The following is an 18,663-nucleotide window of genomic DNA, read 5'->3' on the forward strand; positions in this document are numbered from 1 at the left end:
TTTGCAGGCAAGAAGGGACTGGCAAGTATTCAATGTGATGAAAAGCAAGGACCTACAGCCAAGACTACTCTACCCAGCAAAACTATCATTTAGAATGGAAGGGCAGATGAAGTGCTTCCCAGACAAGGTAAAGCTGAAGGAGTTCATCATCACCAAGCCATTACTATATGAAATGTCAAAGGGACTTATGTAAGAAAAAGAAGATCAAAATTATGAACATTAAAATGACAACAAACTCACAACTATCAACAATTGAATCTAAAAAATAAAAACAAAATCCAACTAAGCAAATCAGAATAGGAACAGGGGGGAGGGGGAGAAATGGGGAAATGGTGCAGGGATTAAGAAGCATAATCGGTTGGTACAAAATAGACGGGGAAAGTTAAGAATAATATAGGAAAGGGTGAAGCCAAAGGACTATATGCACAACCCATGGACATGAACTAAGGGGGGTGGGATTGCTGGAGGGAAGGGGCATACTGGGCAGAGGGGAGCAAAGGGAAAAAATTGGGACTACTGTAACAACACAATCAATAAAATATACTTAAAAAATGACAATAAAATATGCCAATATATTAAAAACAAAAACAAGAAAGCACACCTTATGCTGAGAGAGGTTGTTTTGCGATTGTAAGAATGTCTGATTTTTCCCCCCACTTTCTATTTTTCTGTGTTTCCTGACTTCATACGATGAGCATGTGTTGGTTTTATAATTAGACATTTGGCTTAAGAACTAAAGGATACATGGGTCATTTTTATAGCCTATCTCACTGTTGACTGGCATTGACCTGGAGTCAACGCGAGTCCTGGGTATGCTCACGGGAGCTGCTGGGTGGCAGGGTTTCTGCTCACTGTGCTCACGAGGGGGCCCTTTGAACCTGAGGGGAACACTGGATGTTCTCCCCGCCCTGCTGAGGATGCTCTGAGCGCATGGTCCAGAGTTGGCACAGGCAAGGAACATGGGGGTAATACCTAATGCAGAGCAGCTGTTTAAAACCTGGCCAGCACCCCAAAGAAGTACCGGCATGAGACACCCTCCAATACAGACATCAAGTTTAGAGGGACAAACCAGTCAAAACATCCTTTGGGGGGGTGGGGGGGGAGTCTGAATGCCATACATCTGAGAATGGGAGCCCTGAAGAGTGGGAGGGACAAAGTTAAGAGAGAAGCAGAGACCAGGAAATTAAGTCACAGCATGATAAACTGCTCCCTTGTTGTCAACGCTGTTGTATCCAGAACAATGTTTCACGGCTGAAGAAGTTCCCACGGGTTCTCACTTCCTCGTGCATCCTTGGGATGAACCCCTATCCCAAGAAGTGACCTCAACTCACATCTGGACCCAGAAACCTGAGAGGGGGTAAGGCACCCTGCTAAGCTGTGATGCCTTGTTTCTGCCTATGAATCTTCATCCTATTCCCATCCAATATGCATTTTCCAAACCAACGTAGCCATGGATTCATTTACTACTTAAGTGGGGAGCTGCCTTCGGGACCCCTCTAGGCCTAAGACATCACTTGACAGATGAGGAACTGAAGGATCTTGCCCAGAGCACAGGGGGGTCCGCAGCACAGTCTGGGTGGCTCTGAACCTGCTCCCTTGCTCCATACTGCCCTCTAGGGGTGAGCCCGCCGTCCTGTGCGCCGCCGTCCCAAGGGTGTACTCGGATGCAGGGCAGGGCCCCCATCTGCGCGCGGAAAGTCAGAAACAGCCGCTGTCCCATACAGAAATGTCGCGTTTGCCCGACAGCATCTGAGGGTTCTACACCGGTGCATTACCGGCAAACACAAGGCTGGCCTTCCAAAAACCGAAACCGTTACCTACTTTCTGTGACGTTTTATGTAAGTTGATTTCATTTTGTGAACTCTCTCTAAGGCATACTTTATATTTCACGGCTTCTGCAAAAGGAATACTCTATAATGAAATACAAGAGATGGGCATTAACATTCTTTTCCTAAGCCTTGCTGAAAAACTACAGGCCACCTAGAATCCGCCCCCCCCACCCACCCATTTTTTGGTCACATTCCCCCACTCCTGCCCCTTTGGCAACCTGAATCAGCTTGTTCTCTGTATCTTTGGGTCTGTATATCATTTGATCTTGACCACAGACCTATCGAGTAGGTTTGTGTGTTGGGGTTTTTTTTGCCCCATTTCACAGATTAAAAAACTAAGGCCTAGAGAGTTTCAGTAACTTGTTCAGATCAAAGAGTAAACAGCGAAGCTGGGCTTTAAATCCAGCCACATGACTACAGAGTCCAGTTCTTAAGCGTTGCCTCTTGACTTACACATACAGGATGAACGTGAACATTTCTTTATGGTTCACTGTCCTGGTTAAGGTTACCAGTGATTGTGCTCTGTAGTAACACAAAACGGGGTCCCTATACAGGCTAGTTCTGTGCTCCCCTGGTCTCCCCAAAGTTGTTGCCTCCTTCACTCACCCTTTCAGCGCCTTGTTTGCTGATACTATGCAGGTGTATACAAAGACCACAGGGGACCAATTTGGTGAGAATTGCATCAAACAAATCTCTCTAAGAAAGGATCACTAAGTGAGTGACTAAGAGTTTGATGTTTATTGAGTGTATACGACATGCTGAATTCTGGACAGGGATGCCTCATGTAATCTTCCCAACAAAACCATGAAGCAGCAACAGTTAGCCCTGTGTCAGGTGCCTCCACGGGTCTGGGGTCTCATTTGCCTCCCCTTAGATCACACGCTTCTTAGTCTAGAGCGGAGGAAAGGGAAGACCGCAGAGGATGCTCTTTCTTGAGGCTCAGGCACAGCTCCACTGTGTTCTCAGCTCTGCTGTCAACCACTGAGGTTTTTAGATGTCACTAACCACCAAGAAAGCTTGATGTAACTGCCTATAATATTGTCATATCATCCTGAACTGGACCCTATTCTTCGGGCATTTTTTGTCCATTTCATGTTGAAAAGTTCTCACAGCTCCAGATAGACCATAGCCTTGGATGAGAACTCTACTGCCTCTGTACCGGGCACAGTCCAGGCAGGCACCCATCAATGCCTGCCGGTTTGGAGGGCTGCAAAATAGTGAATAGGTAGAGAGAAAATTCATAGTGACGTGTCCCACTAGATAACCCAAGAGAAAAGTGGGCAGCGTGGCAAGCTCACGGGTGAACCTATATTGTTAAAATGCTTGAGACAACCAGCTGTTTTAGTTGACAGGGAAAAATCGTGCTGGGTGGTAAGCCAATGTGTGAGTTGTGGTAGGCAAGGGGGATGGGAGAAGGATGGGTAAAATGGAGCACAGGGTTCATATGTAGTATTCCCCTCTCAAGTTCAAGTTGTTCTGAGTGGCTTTCATTGATGACAAATAGGAAGAGGATCAGAATCTCTCGCCCTTTTAGCCTCATCACCGATAAGCCCTGTGGTCTTGTACAAATCATTTGCCTCTTGAACAGCAGGGCTTTCCTTTTTTATTTTATTTCACTTGATTTTTCAGTAAAATGAGAGCTTTTGACTAGATACACGTGAATGTTCTAGATCTAATCTCCTTTAGTTCTATTTCCTAGCAGACTGCATAGTTCGATCAGCAGAGAACCCAAAGAAAACAGTGTAACCAGGAAAGCCCGCAAACAAGCTTCCCAACCAGAGATCTATTCTCCAGCTTATTTAAAGCTTAACTGTAAAAAAAGAAAGAAGAAAAGGAGAACTGTTTACTGATTTTTTTTTTCCCCCTGCAGCATACGTAGGCATTACAACTCCACCCCCCTTTTAGAAGAAACTGTGCGTTTCCTACTCGTTTGCTGCTATATGTTTGATTTGCACAGCTCAGCTGGTCAGAGGAGCTGAGACACTCGCTCTCCCCACAAGACACTGCCTGGTAAGTCACCTCTCAGCCCCTTTGCCTGTTAGTTAGCTCTGCGTCTGTGATGAGCACCAGCCTTCACAGGAAACCTGTAGAAGACATTAAACAAACACCAGGTGCTCATAAAACTATCTTAAAATATCATCTTTAAAATAAGGAAAGGGTTAGAATTGAGAATGAGTTTCAGATGGTGATAACATCAAAGATATATAACACGATTATGGATGAAAGATTTCAAAGGGAACAACACTGTTCTTTAAAAGCCCTTCCCTGTCAAAGGAAAGATTTTTCAGAGAGGTGATTCTTGGCTAAAATCTTGGTAGAGATAGTCTTTTGAGAAGGAGAACTAAAACTTCCCGGCAGGATGCCCTTTGAATACACACTCAACGAGAAGTTGTGTCTAAGTCTGATTCTTTGGGGTGTTCTTTTCCCCAGAAAGAGGAAGGCTAAAAATTGTCCAAACTAATGTCATTACAGATATGAAATAAAGTATCCTCTTACTATATGACTTTCACAGCACATTGTAGCACATGATTCTCTTTCTGGCTCAGCATTTAAAGGGGAAATTGGCTGGGTGTTTCTCCCAGCTGCCTAAGATTAACTAGAGAGAATTTTCAATCCAGAATGGAACTTCAATAGACCAGGCAAGCCAGTGGGTTCTGAGGGAACTGAGCTAACCCAGAAAGTATGGTAGTAGATGGAACCTTTTCCACTTTTACATTTTTGTGGATGTGGAGATCTCAGGAACCGTAAACACAAAGTTCAGGGGAAAAGGGACGATAACCGTCTGGATTTTACAATTGGCTGTTGGCTCTTACAACCTTCTCCGGGGACCCAGCACCAGCCCGATTCATTCTGACCCCAATGAGGCACCCGGCTGATGGTTCTGCTCTTTGGTTCTCTCAACAGGAAGTAAGAGACAGGGTGAGATGGTCGATGAGTGTAGACTGCTTGTGTGTCTTTGGGTAGGTCATTCATCCTCCCTGGGTTGGAGGTCCCTATATGCAAAATGGGGACAATAATATAACCTACCTCATTGGGTGACCTTGAGGATTAGTTGAATAAGTGGATGCAAAGCTTAGAACAGTGGTCGGCATGCATGGTGCCCTTGGGGACTGTTCATTATCATAGCGCACCCAACATGATGCCCATTCCAGGGATGGGGCAGCTTCCACGTTGATTGTAAGACAGTGCTGGACAGATGGTGCCTGAATCAGTTTCTTCAAATTGTTATCAAAGCTTCATTAACTCCATGAGGCTATGGAGCACCAGAGTTCATTTGGTGAGATGATGCCTGCGTGACTTTTGCTGACAGAGTGAGGGAAGCTAGCAGCAAGCCTTCCCTTTATAACAAAAATCCATTGTTTGGAAAAAAAAAAAAAGGGGGGGGGGAGCTCAGTTAAATGTAGAAATCTATGTATCCATTTTAAGGACCTATTCATGTATAAGAGAGTTGACATTCATGGTGGACCACTAGGTACATCCTAGGACTTTATAAAAGATCACTGTTTCCTTCCCTGCAGGGTTGAGCAAGATGGATTATCAAACGGCAAGTCCATCCGATTACCCTGATTACAGTGGCACAGAGCCCTGCCACAAAACCGATGTGAAAGCCATCGCAGCCAGGCTCCTGCCACCGCTATACTCACTGGTGCTCATCACTGGTTTTGTGGGCAACCTGCTGGTCGTCCTCACCCTGATCAACTGCAAAAAGCTGAAGAGTATGACTGACATCTACCTGCTCAACCTGGCCATCTCTGACCTGCTTTTCCTTCTCACCATCCCGTTCTGGGCTTACTACGCCGCAGACCAGTGGGTCTTCGGGAATAGCGCGTGTAAGCTTTTGACGGGGCTCTATTTAATCGGCTTCTTCTCTGGAAGCTTCTTCATCATCCTCTTGACAATTGACAGGTACCTAGCGATTGTTCATGCCGTGTTTGCTATAAAAGCCAGGACAGTCACGTTCGGGGTGGTGACAAGTGGGGTCACCTGGGTGGTGGCCATGCTCGCCTCTGTCCCAGGATTCATCTTCACCAAATCCCAAAGAGAGTTGAATCGCTTTACATGCAGCCCTCATTACCCAACCAGTCATTATCAGTTCTGGAAGAATTTCCAGACATTGAAGACGGTCATCTTGGGCCTGATCCTGCCGCTGCTCGTCATGGTCATCTGCTACTCAGGAATCCTAAAGACCCTGCTGCGGTGTCGAAATGAGAAGAAGAGGCACAAAGCCGTGAGGCTCATCTTCGTGATCATGATCGGTTACTTTCTCTTCTGGGCTCCCTACAACATCACGCTCCTCCTGAAGAACTTCCAGGTATTCTTTGGCATGAATGATTGCAGTAGCTCCAACAGGCTGGACCAAGCCATGCACGTGACGGAGACCCTGGGGATGACGCACTGCTGCATCAACCCCATCATCTACGCCTTCGTGGGCGAGAAGTTCAGAAAGTACCTGTCGGTCTTATTCCGAAAGCACATCGCCAGGCGCCTCTGCAAACACTGTCTGATCCTCCAGCGAGAGGCTCCCGAGCACGGAAGCTCTGTCTACACTCGGTCCACAGGGGAGCAGGAAATCTCTGCTGGCCTGTGACCTGGACTCAGTTTTTATACACACACTAGGGGTGGGAGCAGGTATTTTTAAAAGGAAGTTGCTGTTACAGAGAGGTGGAGATCCATCCCTCTGACATCTGCTTGAAGTACAGGAACCAGTTCAAGCCCATCAATCCCAGAATGCTGAATCAAAACATGCGGATGAAATAGCAACCTTGTCATCTCCCCTCCACATACATCAGCCAATGGCAAGCCCTCCCTGCCTACAAAAGTTCACTAGAAAAAAAAAAAAATCCCCAGGGAACTGCTGATTCTTGAGTTTGGTTACTTGGCCAGGAATGACAAAAAGAACCCCCCAAAAAAGTGTTGTATAGTTTCTTCCAGCACAAGACAATGTACAGGCGGTAAATGTGCTTAAAATGGGTCCTTGTCTTGCCGTGGGGAGGAAAAATGAATGTGATCAGTTGCGAATGGCCGTCTTCCCTGTATGATCTCCCCTCGGAGGGAGGTTAATGGTGGGAGCCTGTGGCCTGCTGAGCGCCGGCAGAGCTTCATCAGCAAGGATCTGCGAAGGCATCAGCTGCTGGTGGAAGAGAGAAAGCTGAGCTCCAGGCCGCAGGAGGCAAAGATGTGGGACTGGTGGTGGGGACAGTGCGGTGGTAGGCTGGATTATGAGGAACCTGGATGGCACTGCTCCCCCAAGTCTGACAGCGGAGCGGGTGTCTTGGCTGGTGTTGCAGAAGACTCACTCCAAGCCCTAAGGATGACCTGGGAAGGTGAGCGTGTAGGGCAGGGAGGTCAGCCGCAAGGTCAGGGTGAGGAGGCCTCCCCTTCCGTCGAGGCACGGGAAGTGGGGTGCAGAGGGGGGGTGTATACGCACAGCATCTGGGATAAGAGTCAGCAGAACTGGGCAGGTTTGGATGGGAGGCGAGGGGCACAGAGCAGTCAGAGACCTTGGGCCTCAAACATGCAGATTGGAGATGCCCTAAAAGAGACGTCAAGTATGGAAGGCGGGGGCAGTTAAGGTGAAAGTCAGGAGGGGTGGGCAGGAGAGAATGGGTCTGTTCTGCAAGACTGCACGTGGCCTGGCGCAGGCAGACTCCGGCTGTCTCTCACGATGCGCCCACTCCCAGAGCCTCCTTCCCCTCCCCAGTTAATCATAAGGCATCTCCTGCAGGCTTTGAAACAGCCCCTTTGGGAATGCACATGCCTGAGGTCCAGGAACACTTCCAGGTCCGATAAGACATAGTTCATGAAAATCCAGAGCCTTATAAGCATCCAAGAGGTGAGGGAAACCCAACGATTAAGTGTCTGCCTGCCACACATACACCACGGTTTAAGTATCGCCTTCTGGATCTATCTATATCAAGAGGCCAAAGAGAGAAGAGATAGACTCATTTGGAAACATACTCATTTATAAACCACAAAAGAAACACAATTTACCAACCTCTGTGCTGCGGGCTGAGCACGGGGCCTTTAGATAATCTTTCCAGTGGCCTTCTCCAGACAAACCGTACCCAGACACTAAGGGGGCTGTTCATTTCAGAGGGAGAGTTATGGGTTCTTCCTTCTTCTTCAGCTGCCACTTTGATTCTTTTTGTATCTGCCAGAGAACGTTCTAAATTTGGGACAGCTGAGACCATGGTCATGAACACTAGTTGATGAAGCATGAAGGAGTGAACCTCACTGGGAGATGAAGGTGTCAGAACAACAGGAGGTGTCACTGAGTTTTCTCAGACTCTGACACCCTAGTGTTAAGGCTGGTGGCTGTCAACTGAAAGTGTCTGGAAGTGCCTGTTCTTTTGTTCTGAAAAATGTTGAGAAGGTGTAATAGCCTATGACACTGACCTCCGGGTGGACCTCTTTGTCTATATATACATATATATCTGATATTCTTATGTGTATAGAAAGTTACAACTTGCTTGGAAGAAAATATGCATCTAAAAAAACCACCCTCTAAAATAATCAATTGGTCCTGGCTAGTATGGCTCAGTGGATTAAGCATTGGCCTATGAACCAAAAGGCTGCTGGTTCGATTCCCAGTCAGGGCACATGTCTGGGTTGCAGGCCAGGTCCCCAGTTGGGTGGTGTGCTAGAAGCAACCAACCAATGTATCTCTCGCACATTAATGTTTCTCTCCCTCTTTTCCTCCCCCCATTCTCTTCTCTCTAAAAAAGGAAATAAGTAAAATCTTTTTAAAAAAATAAAATGAAATAATTAATTGTATTCTTGTTCTTTGAGTCAAGTGTACATTTAGAGAACATTATATAAAATTATGAGAGTATTTTGTAAGTAGCTGTTTGGGAAAATGTCACACACACATTGAGAATTGCATTTCTTTTTAACTAATTTTAAAAGTTGACCCTGTACCTAGGTGAAATGGCCAGAATAATTTGTAATAAAGATGCTGCCTCTGGGATGGAGTTTCTAAGCAACTGACCCTGAAAACATTTACGTTTCAATTCAATTCTACGACGCCAATTTTAAAAATTGGCATACTCTTTAAAGAAGAAAACCCATGTGGGTTCAAGCATACAGCAGCTGTGTGTGTTTGAAAATGAGGACGATGTATAAGGCCTCAGTACGGCGCAGGAGGATGGGGTTGGTTGCCATAAAGGTTGTTTTTCTTTCACTTAAAATCCCTCCCAAAAACCCGCTGTCATTGCGGTGGTGACAAGGGTTCCCATGTGGCTTTCTGTGCATGTGTCTCTTATCCCCACGGATGTCAGGTACTCCAGGTGGAGGTGACCTCTGTGCGTGTTCCTAGTTGGGAACGCGCTGGTTTTCAGCCTGCTGTGCTCTCACCTTCCAGCAGGTGGCAGAAGAGCCAGCGACCATCCTACCTGGAGGTCCGTGAAATGGACAGAAGGTAAAGACAGCTGGAGCTGGCTCTTAAGACAACTTCTCCCAAACAACATTGAAGAGCTGCCTTCCATCTCCTAGGCCAGAAGGAGGCATGAGCCAAGGGAAGAGGGGAGGGGGCTGGGGCTAGAGGCAAGGGGTGAGGGAGAAGGGAGATCTGTCCCATACGATGGGGGCAGCTGCATGGGGAGGTTGGGAGGTATCAATTTTTAGGGCTGATATGCATGCACTTCTAATCTTTCCATCTTAATAAGCGACTCCACACTTAACATGAAGAAACAGCTACCTGGGCCCACCCCCGTCAGCTCCCCCTGCCCATTTCTGCACCCCTGGTGTGCCTGGACCCTCCACTGCCCACTCTCCTCTGGAGTTCTGACTCCATCCACCATCCCCTCCGTGAAGGTACCCTGCTCCTCAGCCCCGGGGCCCTGCCCAGGAGGGCATTGCGTACATGCCAGGATAAAGTCAAAGCAAGGGCAAACGTCCTTAGGGAGAAATTAAGGTACAAACTCACAAGTTAGAATCCTGTTTACACTCGTATCCCAAGGCTCCTTAAGTTTAGAGAGCTCTAAGTTAAAATGCATGGGCATTTCCACTGTTAGGATTATATTTATAAGTCGCTTCTTTTCTTTTCTTTTTTTTTTTTTTTTTTTTATTTGTTTTTAGAGAGAGGGGAATGGAGAAAGAGAGGGAGAGAAACATCACTGTGTGGTTGTGTCTCATGCGCCCCCAACTGGGGACCTGGCGTGCAACACAAGCATGTACCCTGACTGGGAATCGAACCAGCGACACGTGGTTCGCAGGCCGGCACTCAATCCACTGAGCTACAGCAGACAGGGCCCAAGTCGCTTATTTTCTGTTGGAGAGGAGGGCAGACTCCCAAACACAAACATCAACTCAAAGGATTAGCCTTTCTGAGGAAGGCATAGACTCACCAGATACCCTGGAGGCTGGAAATCAAGATGAGAGGCAGCCTAGAGCTGAGAACCAGCGAACTTTCTAACTGCCCTCCCGACTCCGTTTAGCATAACCTCGTTCGGTCAGCGTGTGGAGCATCGGGGTGAAGATGGACAGAAAAGGCAAATCGGGAACGCATGTGCATAGCTCCTTCGCTTTTGAACAAAATTCACTCCAGAAATCTTGCTTCTGCTTTTCCAAAACACCGTCAAACTTTAATATTTTAGATCCCATATGTCATGATGGTGCCACGTTTTCCTCCATCCTTTTCCTCAAGCGTTTTTACAAGTCTTACGTTTGGCTCCGTACCGTTACTACTTTAATTTGATTATAAGTTCTGTGTCACTGTGATTTTATCGTGTTTCAGGAGTTTGTTTTTGTTTCTTTTTCTGAAAGTGGTAACTAGTTTTGTTTTGTTTTTTAAGTATAGCTGTAGAAGTCTTTTTCAAACGCAATTGAGTGGACAGGCCCACGAGGGCATTAAGAACTTTGGACTCTACTGCCTCCCTGTGGCCACTTTAGCAAAATGGCAAGGCCGTCCCCAGACCGGGCGTTTTTCCATTCGGCTGTTTTGGGTTTGCCTCTGCCGGCACTCCTGTCGTTTGTGAAGAACAAAAGAAACGTCGGGGGAAGACACAGTGATGCCAGCAGCGAAACAAAGGTCCCAGCTTGCCTCTGCCAATCTGCAGATCGCTGAACTCACGATCTTGCAGCAACGTCAGAAAATGTCTTGTAACCCAGCTTTCTCAAGGTCCCTGGAACACCACCAGCCCCTTCCTCGTATCTCTGGCAGGTACCAAGTGTTCAGAGCCATCAAATAGGACAGGGATGTAGGCGATTTTTTTCTTTCACATCCTCCTTTCTCCCTCACTGTTATCACCTCATTTTGATCGCTCTTATATGGTATCATATAACTTGAAACCAGAAAGCTATCGAAGATCAGCCAGTCCAACCCCCTCACTTTACAGAGAAAGAGCAGCGCCCTTCCCCCCAGCCCCAGAGATGCTGGTGTAACAGGTGTGAAGTGTTTTCAGTCCTGCTGCTTCCCCTTCGCACACGGGCAGCCAGCGGGGAGCCACCGAGGAGGCCAGGTGGGAGCAGAAGAGGTGGGTCTGGAATTCAAGGCGGCCAAGCTCAATGTAGGCTGCACACTGCAGTCACCTGGGGGGGAGGGGTTACTAATAGTGACACCTGACTCCCACCCCTGGGAATTCTGATTGGATCGGTCTGCAACGTGGCCTGTGGTTTTTTGACTTTTAGAAGCTCCTGGGGATTCTAAGTAGAGCCGCGTCTGAAAACGTCTGCTTCAAGCCCGCCTGGCTGAGCGTGCTGGAGCCGGGGCTGCTGTCCAAGAAAGGCCCGACCTGGCTGGCAGTGGGTGGCACCAAGGCCAGCAAGTCTGAATTCGGCTCCCGATGTTCATAACAGAATATCAGTGCTCTCTTCCCACTGGCTGGTTTTTAAAGCATATGAATAGACTTAATTGGCCATAGAAAATGGGTCTGGTTTATGCTTTGACTCGTTCATTCCAAGTGAACAGTTAATAAAAGTGGGGTGTCCGGCGCCCGGGCGGGGCTTTTGGCTTCAAACTCCAGACAGTGTCTCTCATGCAGAAAGGCGCTGCTGTGGGAGACATTTCACAAGTGAACACAGATTTCACTTATGTTGGTGGAAGAATTCTCCCCCCACCACTTTCTCCTCCCTCCTGGGAACCATCCCTTTGACTCTGTCCAGTACAACATTTTCCCTAAAGAGCTGAAACACTCTGGAAGTCTGTGTCAGTCCTGAAGAAGACAATGATAATTCAGCAGTTAATTTTTATTTTTTAAATTACAGTTGATATTCAATATTATATGTTTCAGGTGTACAACATAGGGATTAGACATATATATAACTTATGAAGGGGTCCCCCAGGTAAGTCTAGTACCCCCTGACACCATACATAGTTATTACAATGTTATTAATTGTATCCGCTAAGTTGTTCTTTATATCCCTTTGCTAGTTTGTAAGTGCCAACCAGTACTTCTTAACCCCTTTACTTTTTACACCTAGCCCCCCCATGCCCCTGAATGGATAAAGATGTGATGCATATATGCAATGGAGTATTACTCAGCCATGAAAAGGATGAAGTCTTACATTTGTGACAACATGGGTGGACCTAGAGGGTATTAAGCTAAGTGAAATAGGATGGACAGAGAAAGACAAATACCCTATGATTTCACTTGTAGGTGGGATACAAAAAACAAACAAACAAACAAGACAGAAGCAAACTCATAGATACAGAGAACAATCTCTGTGCCCTGTGTTTTCTTTGAACTTGTCGTTAATCAGCTGCAGGGGTGATTCCTTGGTAAGGCCCCTCTGCAGGTGGGGACCTTCCATTGCTCTACATCACCTGGGGCAGAGGGGCAGGGAGGGGCACTGCCATCGTTACTGTGATGTGAACATTGGTCAGTGGGGTTGGGGGCTGCCAGGTCGGTTACAGAGTCCCATCAGCCTCTGATGATCATTCAACGGCCACTGCCATGGACACAGGTTAGAGAGGCCCACTGTGGCTGCCAGTGCCCTGGAGAGAAGACTCATGACCACCTGGGGGAGATGTCCCAACACAGAGCAGCCCCAGTCACATCTTTCCTGAGGCCCTTCCTCCTCCCCTGTGATCAGCCGCAAGAATCTCGCAGCACTTCCCGTCACTCCCAGCTGAGCCTGAGTCCATCTCCGCCGCCTGCACCCAGAGCACCTTCTCCAATGCACACATGATGTCCCCACATCTGGGGTCGTGGATCTCAACCAGAGGACAATTTTCCTCTGGAAGCCATCCAGCCACGTCTGGGGACATTTGGTTGTCACAACTTGGGGGAAAGGCCAGGGATGCTGCTCACACCCTAAATGACAGACCAATCCCCCACAAGAAAAATGTGTCCAGTCCCAAATGTCACAGCTGAGAAACCTCACTCCAGCTTCAGCCGGGAGGACACTGAGGGCCGTGGTGGGCTGGCTCAGGCCCCTCACAGATTGCTGCAGCTTCCTCCAGACTCATGGAACATTCTGGATTCCTGGCATGGCCATAGGAGACTCTGACTGTCCCCGGGCACTCTGTCTCCGTCCACCCATCATGTCACTCCACCACTTCCACCCCACCAGGGGCCAGATGCTCTCAGGCTCCCCGCACAGCAGGAGTGGACCTGGCAAGTGCCTGTCCCCTGTCCCCTCGGCGATCCAGGGTCTTTAACACGGGAGAAACTACAAATACAAGTGTGTGTGTGTGTGTGTGTGTGTGTGTGTGTGTACGAATGGGGGCAGGTCGTGGAAACAAGCTGGCATGAGGAGGAGGCAGCTTCAGGGAACCACCATCGAGTGGCTCATGCAAGCAGAGAGTGAGAAGAGAGTGGAAGGAGCTGGGACGGGAAGCTGGTGAGCAGAGGACCACGAGGACGGGCCTTGCGCACATGCTAAGGAGTGTGGGGCCAGGGGCCATGCAGGGGCCGTGTGGCTGGGGAGTGAGTGAGTGCGAACCTTGGATGCTGATGGCCCCAGCGTGCGGAGCGTGCTCAGAAGGACGCAGGAGTGGAGGAAGGCAGAGACCCAGGCAGAGGCTGTGGCCTCTGTCAAGGTCAAGAGCTCTGAGTGAGAGCAGTTAACAGATTTGAAAGCTACCAGGGGAATGACTCATCAGGACTGGGATTTAGGGAGGCAGGGAGGCCAAGACTGGGGCCCCAGCCCAGTGAGGGGATGGGCACGGAGTTCAGGATATGAGAGGATGGGCTCAGTTTTCAGGTGGAGTGAGAAATGCATCCGGGCTGGCAGTGTCCGGAGAAGCCTTGCCCCGAACTGAGCTCACGGGTGACGGCCACCTCTGAGGCCCCAGGCAGTGGGCGCCACAGGGTAGACACATGGCTGAGAACAGAACTCATGAGGAGCACAGACATGAAGGAGCCCAGAGGAGGAGACGGTGTGCAGGACACAGAGCCACGGCAGGGAAGAGAGCTCTGGGAGGAGAGGAAATGTCAGCAATGCCAAATGCTGCGGACGTGCCAAACAAGATAAGGGCGGAAAAAACATCCCCTGGGTCTGCAGTGCGACTGGAAAGCAGGACACCTCACAGCTCCTGCCTGTCCCTTCCACACCAACTCATGGCAAAGCAGCACAGAATCCTGTTCCCCTTCTCCCCAGAGAAGCATTCTGTCCCCAAGTTCTGGTCTCTGCAGAGGGGACAGGACCAGTCTTTGTGGCTGGAAAGCCCTGGTTTGCTGGGAGAGGAAGGGGTCCATGGCAGGGACCCTTTCCAGAGGGTGTGGGTTAAATCCTTTGAGATGGGAAAGAGATGGGGGGGACCTCAGATTCTGGGGCAGACAGCAGCCTGCTCAAATCAAGTCCTTGGGGTCTATACACATAGCTGAAGGGCCTAGGAGGGGCTTCAGCGACCCTCTCAGAGGAGCACTGGGCAGGGTGGGAGCACAGCCTTCAGTCCCCAGTGCAGGGGACTCACCGGGGCCTTGGCCCTAAGAGGGCCAAGAACAACTGCCCAGGCAGAGAATCAGGGTACAACTCTGTCTTGCAAAGTTTAAATCTGACATGATTTCATTTTGTTAAAGGGAATATTTTTAAAGGGAGGATGCTTCTTAGTTTATTACCTTTCACCTCTGTTCATAAGAAAATATTCCTTATCTCTTTAAAATATGGTTAATATCAGACCAGTGACTGTCCAATCCGCCCAACCCTACAAAGGCTGGCACGTGGCCAGTCTGATGGGGAAGGAGGAAGAGGAAAAGGGAAAACTGGAGTATGGCACCAAGGGTGGCGGCGGAGGGGACTTTTCACTTCTCTTAAACCCCCCTCTTCACGTTCTGACGACCACGGGTGAGAAACAGAGGGACCGGCCCCGCGGAATGAGTGAGCATCGTGCACGTGACTCCTCTTGCACAAGCGCACGATGGACTCATGGCCTTATGACATAGTGGTTTTGTACATTTCAGTTTCCATCTCTTGTCATCCCGGTAAATGAAATTTTCAGCGTGTGCCGCGGGTACTGGGCTCTCTGCTCAGATCCCCTCTTCAGGGTCACTGCCCCCCCCCACACTGCCCCAGCTGCTGGGAATGGGGAGGTGGCTCCCTCCCTGGGACCCGCCCTCAGCTGCTGGGACCTGCCAGCCAGGCTGCGCCCCTGCCCAGGGGATGACTGAGGCCAGTGACTGGCTGAGGCCTGGATCCCTCCCCTCAGGGTGGGACAGCCCAGCTCCAGGGCTCCTCGTGGGACAGCTGAGGCCTCCCTTGCGGTCATCTTCTCCCCCTGCTGGGTCCCACCTCGGCTGGATCCCTTCCGGGTCCTCTCCTGGGAGCCCTCCCCAGCAAGACTTCTGCACGCGACTCCCTCCCTGAGAATTCGGCATTCCCAGGACTGCGGTCTAAAATAGTCTGCTCTCTGGTTGCAACTCTCTCTTCCACCGATACTCAGTCACAGATGACAGGATGTAGTAATATCTACATCTTGAATTGTGTTCCTTCCCCTTCCCTTGTGCCATCTCTGAGATACAAGTCAATGGTCCCTCCAGGGAGGGCAGGAGGAAAGGGAGGGGCGAGGCCGATGCACTCCTCACCCAGCTAACTCCCATTAGGCTTTCAGTCTGGAGGACGCTTGCCCTGGGGAGCCTTTCCTGGGCCCTCTGGGCTGGGCCGGGAGCCCTTGCTCACTGCCCCTCAGTTCCCATGTGCTTCCCTGGCATAGCACGTGACCCCCTGAATTATAACCAGTTACATACCATCTCCCTCTAGAACAGGGGTCCCCAACCCCAGGTCGCAGACGGTAAGGGTCCTTGGCCTGTTAGGAACTGGGCATACAGAGGGAGGTGAGCGGTGAGCAGACAAGGGATGGAAGCTTCCCTTGCATTACCGCCTGAGCTCTGCCTTCTGACCACCCCACCCCCACCCCGGTCTGTGGAAAATTGTCTTCTGTGAAACCGGTCCCTGGTGCCAAAAAGGCTGGGGACCGCTGCTCTAGAATGTCAATGCCATGAAGGCAGAGAACGGGTCTACTTTGTTCACCATGTTCTCCCAGGGTAAAGCTCCCGGCGCTTGGGAGTGTGTCCTGCAGTCTTGCTAGAAAACCTGTGGCAAACTCAAGCAGGGCAACTGAGGAAATTTAGGGGCAATGGGGCGGAAATTTGGGGGCAACGCGGAGGGTGCAGCCTGATGAGAGCTGCCGCTAGGTCAAGGGGCACATCCGCCCCACCAAGAAGGAGACCCCTGAGACCCCCTCAGGAAGGTGCCAGGAAGCTAAAGCCCTTGGCCTCACTCTCCCCTCTCCTTCCTAAAACTCCCCGTTGGTCCAACCCAGCTGAAAATCAGGGAAGGAGGGCACCGTGGGGAAGGATGGGTCTGCCATTAATAAGGTGAGTCTCCCTGGACATAAGCAGGAAGAGGAGAGCAGCCCCAGAAGAAAAAGGGAAGATTTACAGGACGGGAGGCACTCGTTACCTGTGAAATGAATAAATAAATGACGCTGTCGACAGTATTTACTGAAACACTACTCCATGGATATTTATCATGTTGGTCACTGTCTGATGTAGACAAATCAAAGGCCACACACCTAAGAAGGCCACCAAGTGCCCCTCCCACGTGGGGCAGACAGCAAAGCCAGCTACACGAGCCGGGGCGCTGAAACTGAGTGGTCCTAGCAGAAAGCTGGCCCACGGGAAAAGTGGACCAGAGGAAACTCACCCACGGGCGGAGCACAGTAAGGAAGCTGATCAGTTTTCGCCTAGGCTCTAAGCCAGTGGTTCTCAACCTTCCTCATGCCGCGACCCTTTAATACAGTTCCTCATGTTGTGTTGACCCCCAACCATAACTAAAGCACAGTGATTAATCACAAAAACAATATGTAATTATATGTGTTTTCCGATGGTCTTAGGCGACCCCTGTGAAAGGGTTGTTCGACCCCCAAAGGGGTCGCGCCCCACAGGTTGAGAACCGCTGCTAAGCGGTAGAGAGGAAATCTCTGGGAATCAAAACCTGGGCCTCTCGCAAATATGAGGGTCCATTGTGCAATAACCTCAAAACCAGAGACCCCAAAACCAGACCAAGAAAACTCATCTCAAGCCATTGGTGCCTCTCGGACCTTCTGGGTGAAACAAAGGCACAACTCTCCCGAAAGGGAGGCCACACAACGCCACTGTAGAGAAAATAATTCCTAATAAATAGGAACTCATATGGGAACCATAAATACACAAGGAAATGGATCCCCATGAGACAGCAGGCAGGCTTCACAAAGCACAATTAAGCTCTGAAAGATTTGATTCACTAAGGTTTGATTAAAAATTTTATAAGGAATCAAGATTTTGCCCTTAAATAGGGAGCAACGTGTCATTCCCAGAAGCCAGCTTTCCTGATGTAAGAGGGTAGTCATGAGAAGGAGGGAGAAAACGGGCGTTCGTCAGGGGACCCAATCACGGGCTTCAGTGCTTCTCACCAGCCAGGCGTCTGACCACCCTGGGGACAGCGTGAACCCCAGACCACCCTGGCCCTCCCCGGTGTCCTGCCCAGCTTTGTTTCCCTCCATAGGACTCCTACTGCCCTACGAGGTACTGGCTTATTTTGCTTTTGCCTGTGTAATGGAAGCCACACAAAGGTCCGGGTGTCTGCCCATTTTGTTTGTACCTGGAACAGCGCTGGACACCCGCTAGGCACTCTCTCTATACTTGTTAAAGACATGAATCAAATCAATGGGGATCCACGCAGACCAGGAAATGAGAGCTGGAACATGATCGCTTCCTGGACTGAAACTGGGGCTGACCTGCGGCGCTAAGAAGGAACTCAGACCCCCGGAAGTGAGGTTTGTGAGCCACAGGCCAAAGCCACAGAATGCGGTGAAGTGTCACAGACAGAGATGACCCTCTTATGGCTCCAGATGCTCAAATGATAAACAAAGACTTTCCTTCGGTCTCTTCAGAAGTTTCAAGAACCCCACGGCCCTGGAGAGCTCATCGCAGTACAGTGATTACAGGCAACAAAACGGTATTATAAACATGGGCCTTGCTGAGGGAATAGACGTTAACTGTTCCCACCCCAAGGACAAATAATGATGGGAAGTGACAGAGGTGTCAGCTACCACTACAAGGGCAATCATACCACTCCATAAATGTATCGCATCAATAGATTGTACACCTTAAATGCACACAATGTTAAATGTCAATTATATATCAATTTTTTTAAAAAAAAGAGTCTCATGGCTGGTGTGTAGATGAGCAGAGTGCTGAGGATCAAGCCAAAATAAAACAATACTGAAAGCGAAAGCCGTGCTAGTAGCTGGAAGTTAGGGTAATCCTGAATTTCCAAAACAGTGTTTTTCTTTCAGAAACTTCAAATTTCACATGATTCTATGATACATATGACGTATCTGCCTGGTATTTCCCTCCACTTAACCACATCATGCACAGGGCGGATATTCATGGGGTTTTTCAAGTCTCCGCTC

General features: G+C 49.3%; 1 protein-coding gene across 1 annotated transcript; it reads left to right on the forward strand.

The window, feature by feature from the left end:
• The first annotated feature begins 3,783 nt into the window (after positions 1–3,783).
• Positions 3,784–6,504, forward strand: LOC150005370 (C-C chemokine receptor type 5-like). The gene is made up of 2 exons (XM_090283064.1): positions 3,784–3,839; positions 5,348–6,504. Exon 2 carries the CDS (start codon positions 5,359–5,361, stop codon positions 6,415–6,417), a length of 1,059 nt encoding a protein of 352 aa, XP_090139190.1. The 5' UTR covers positions 3,784–3,839; positions 5,348–5,358; the 3' UTR covers positions 6,418–6,504.
• Positions 6,505–18,663: the final 12,159 nt, after the last annotated feature.

This window comes from Furipterus horrens, unplaced genomic scaffold (genome assembly GCF_987537825.1).
Source record: "Furipterus horrens unplaced genomic scaffold, mFurHor1.1.pri manual_scaffold_7, whole genome shotgun sequence".
NCBI lineage: Eukaryota > Metazoa > Chordata > Mammalia > Chiroptera > Furipteridae > Furipterus > Furipterus horrens.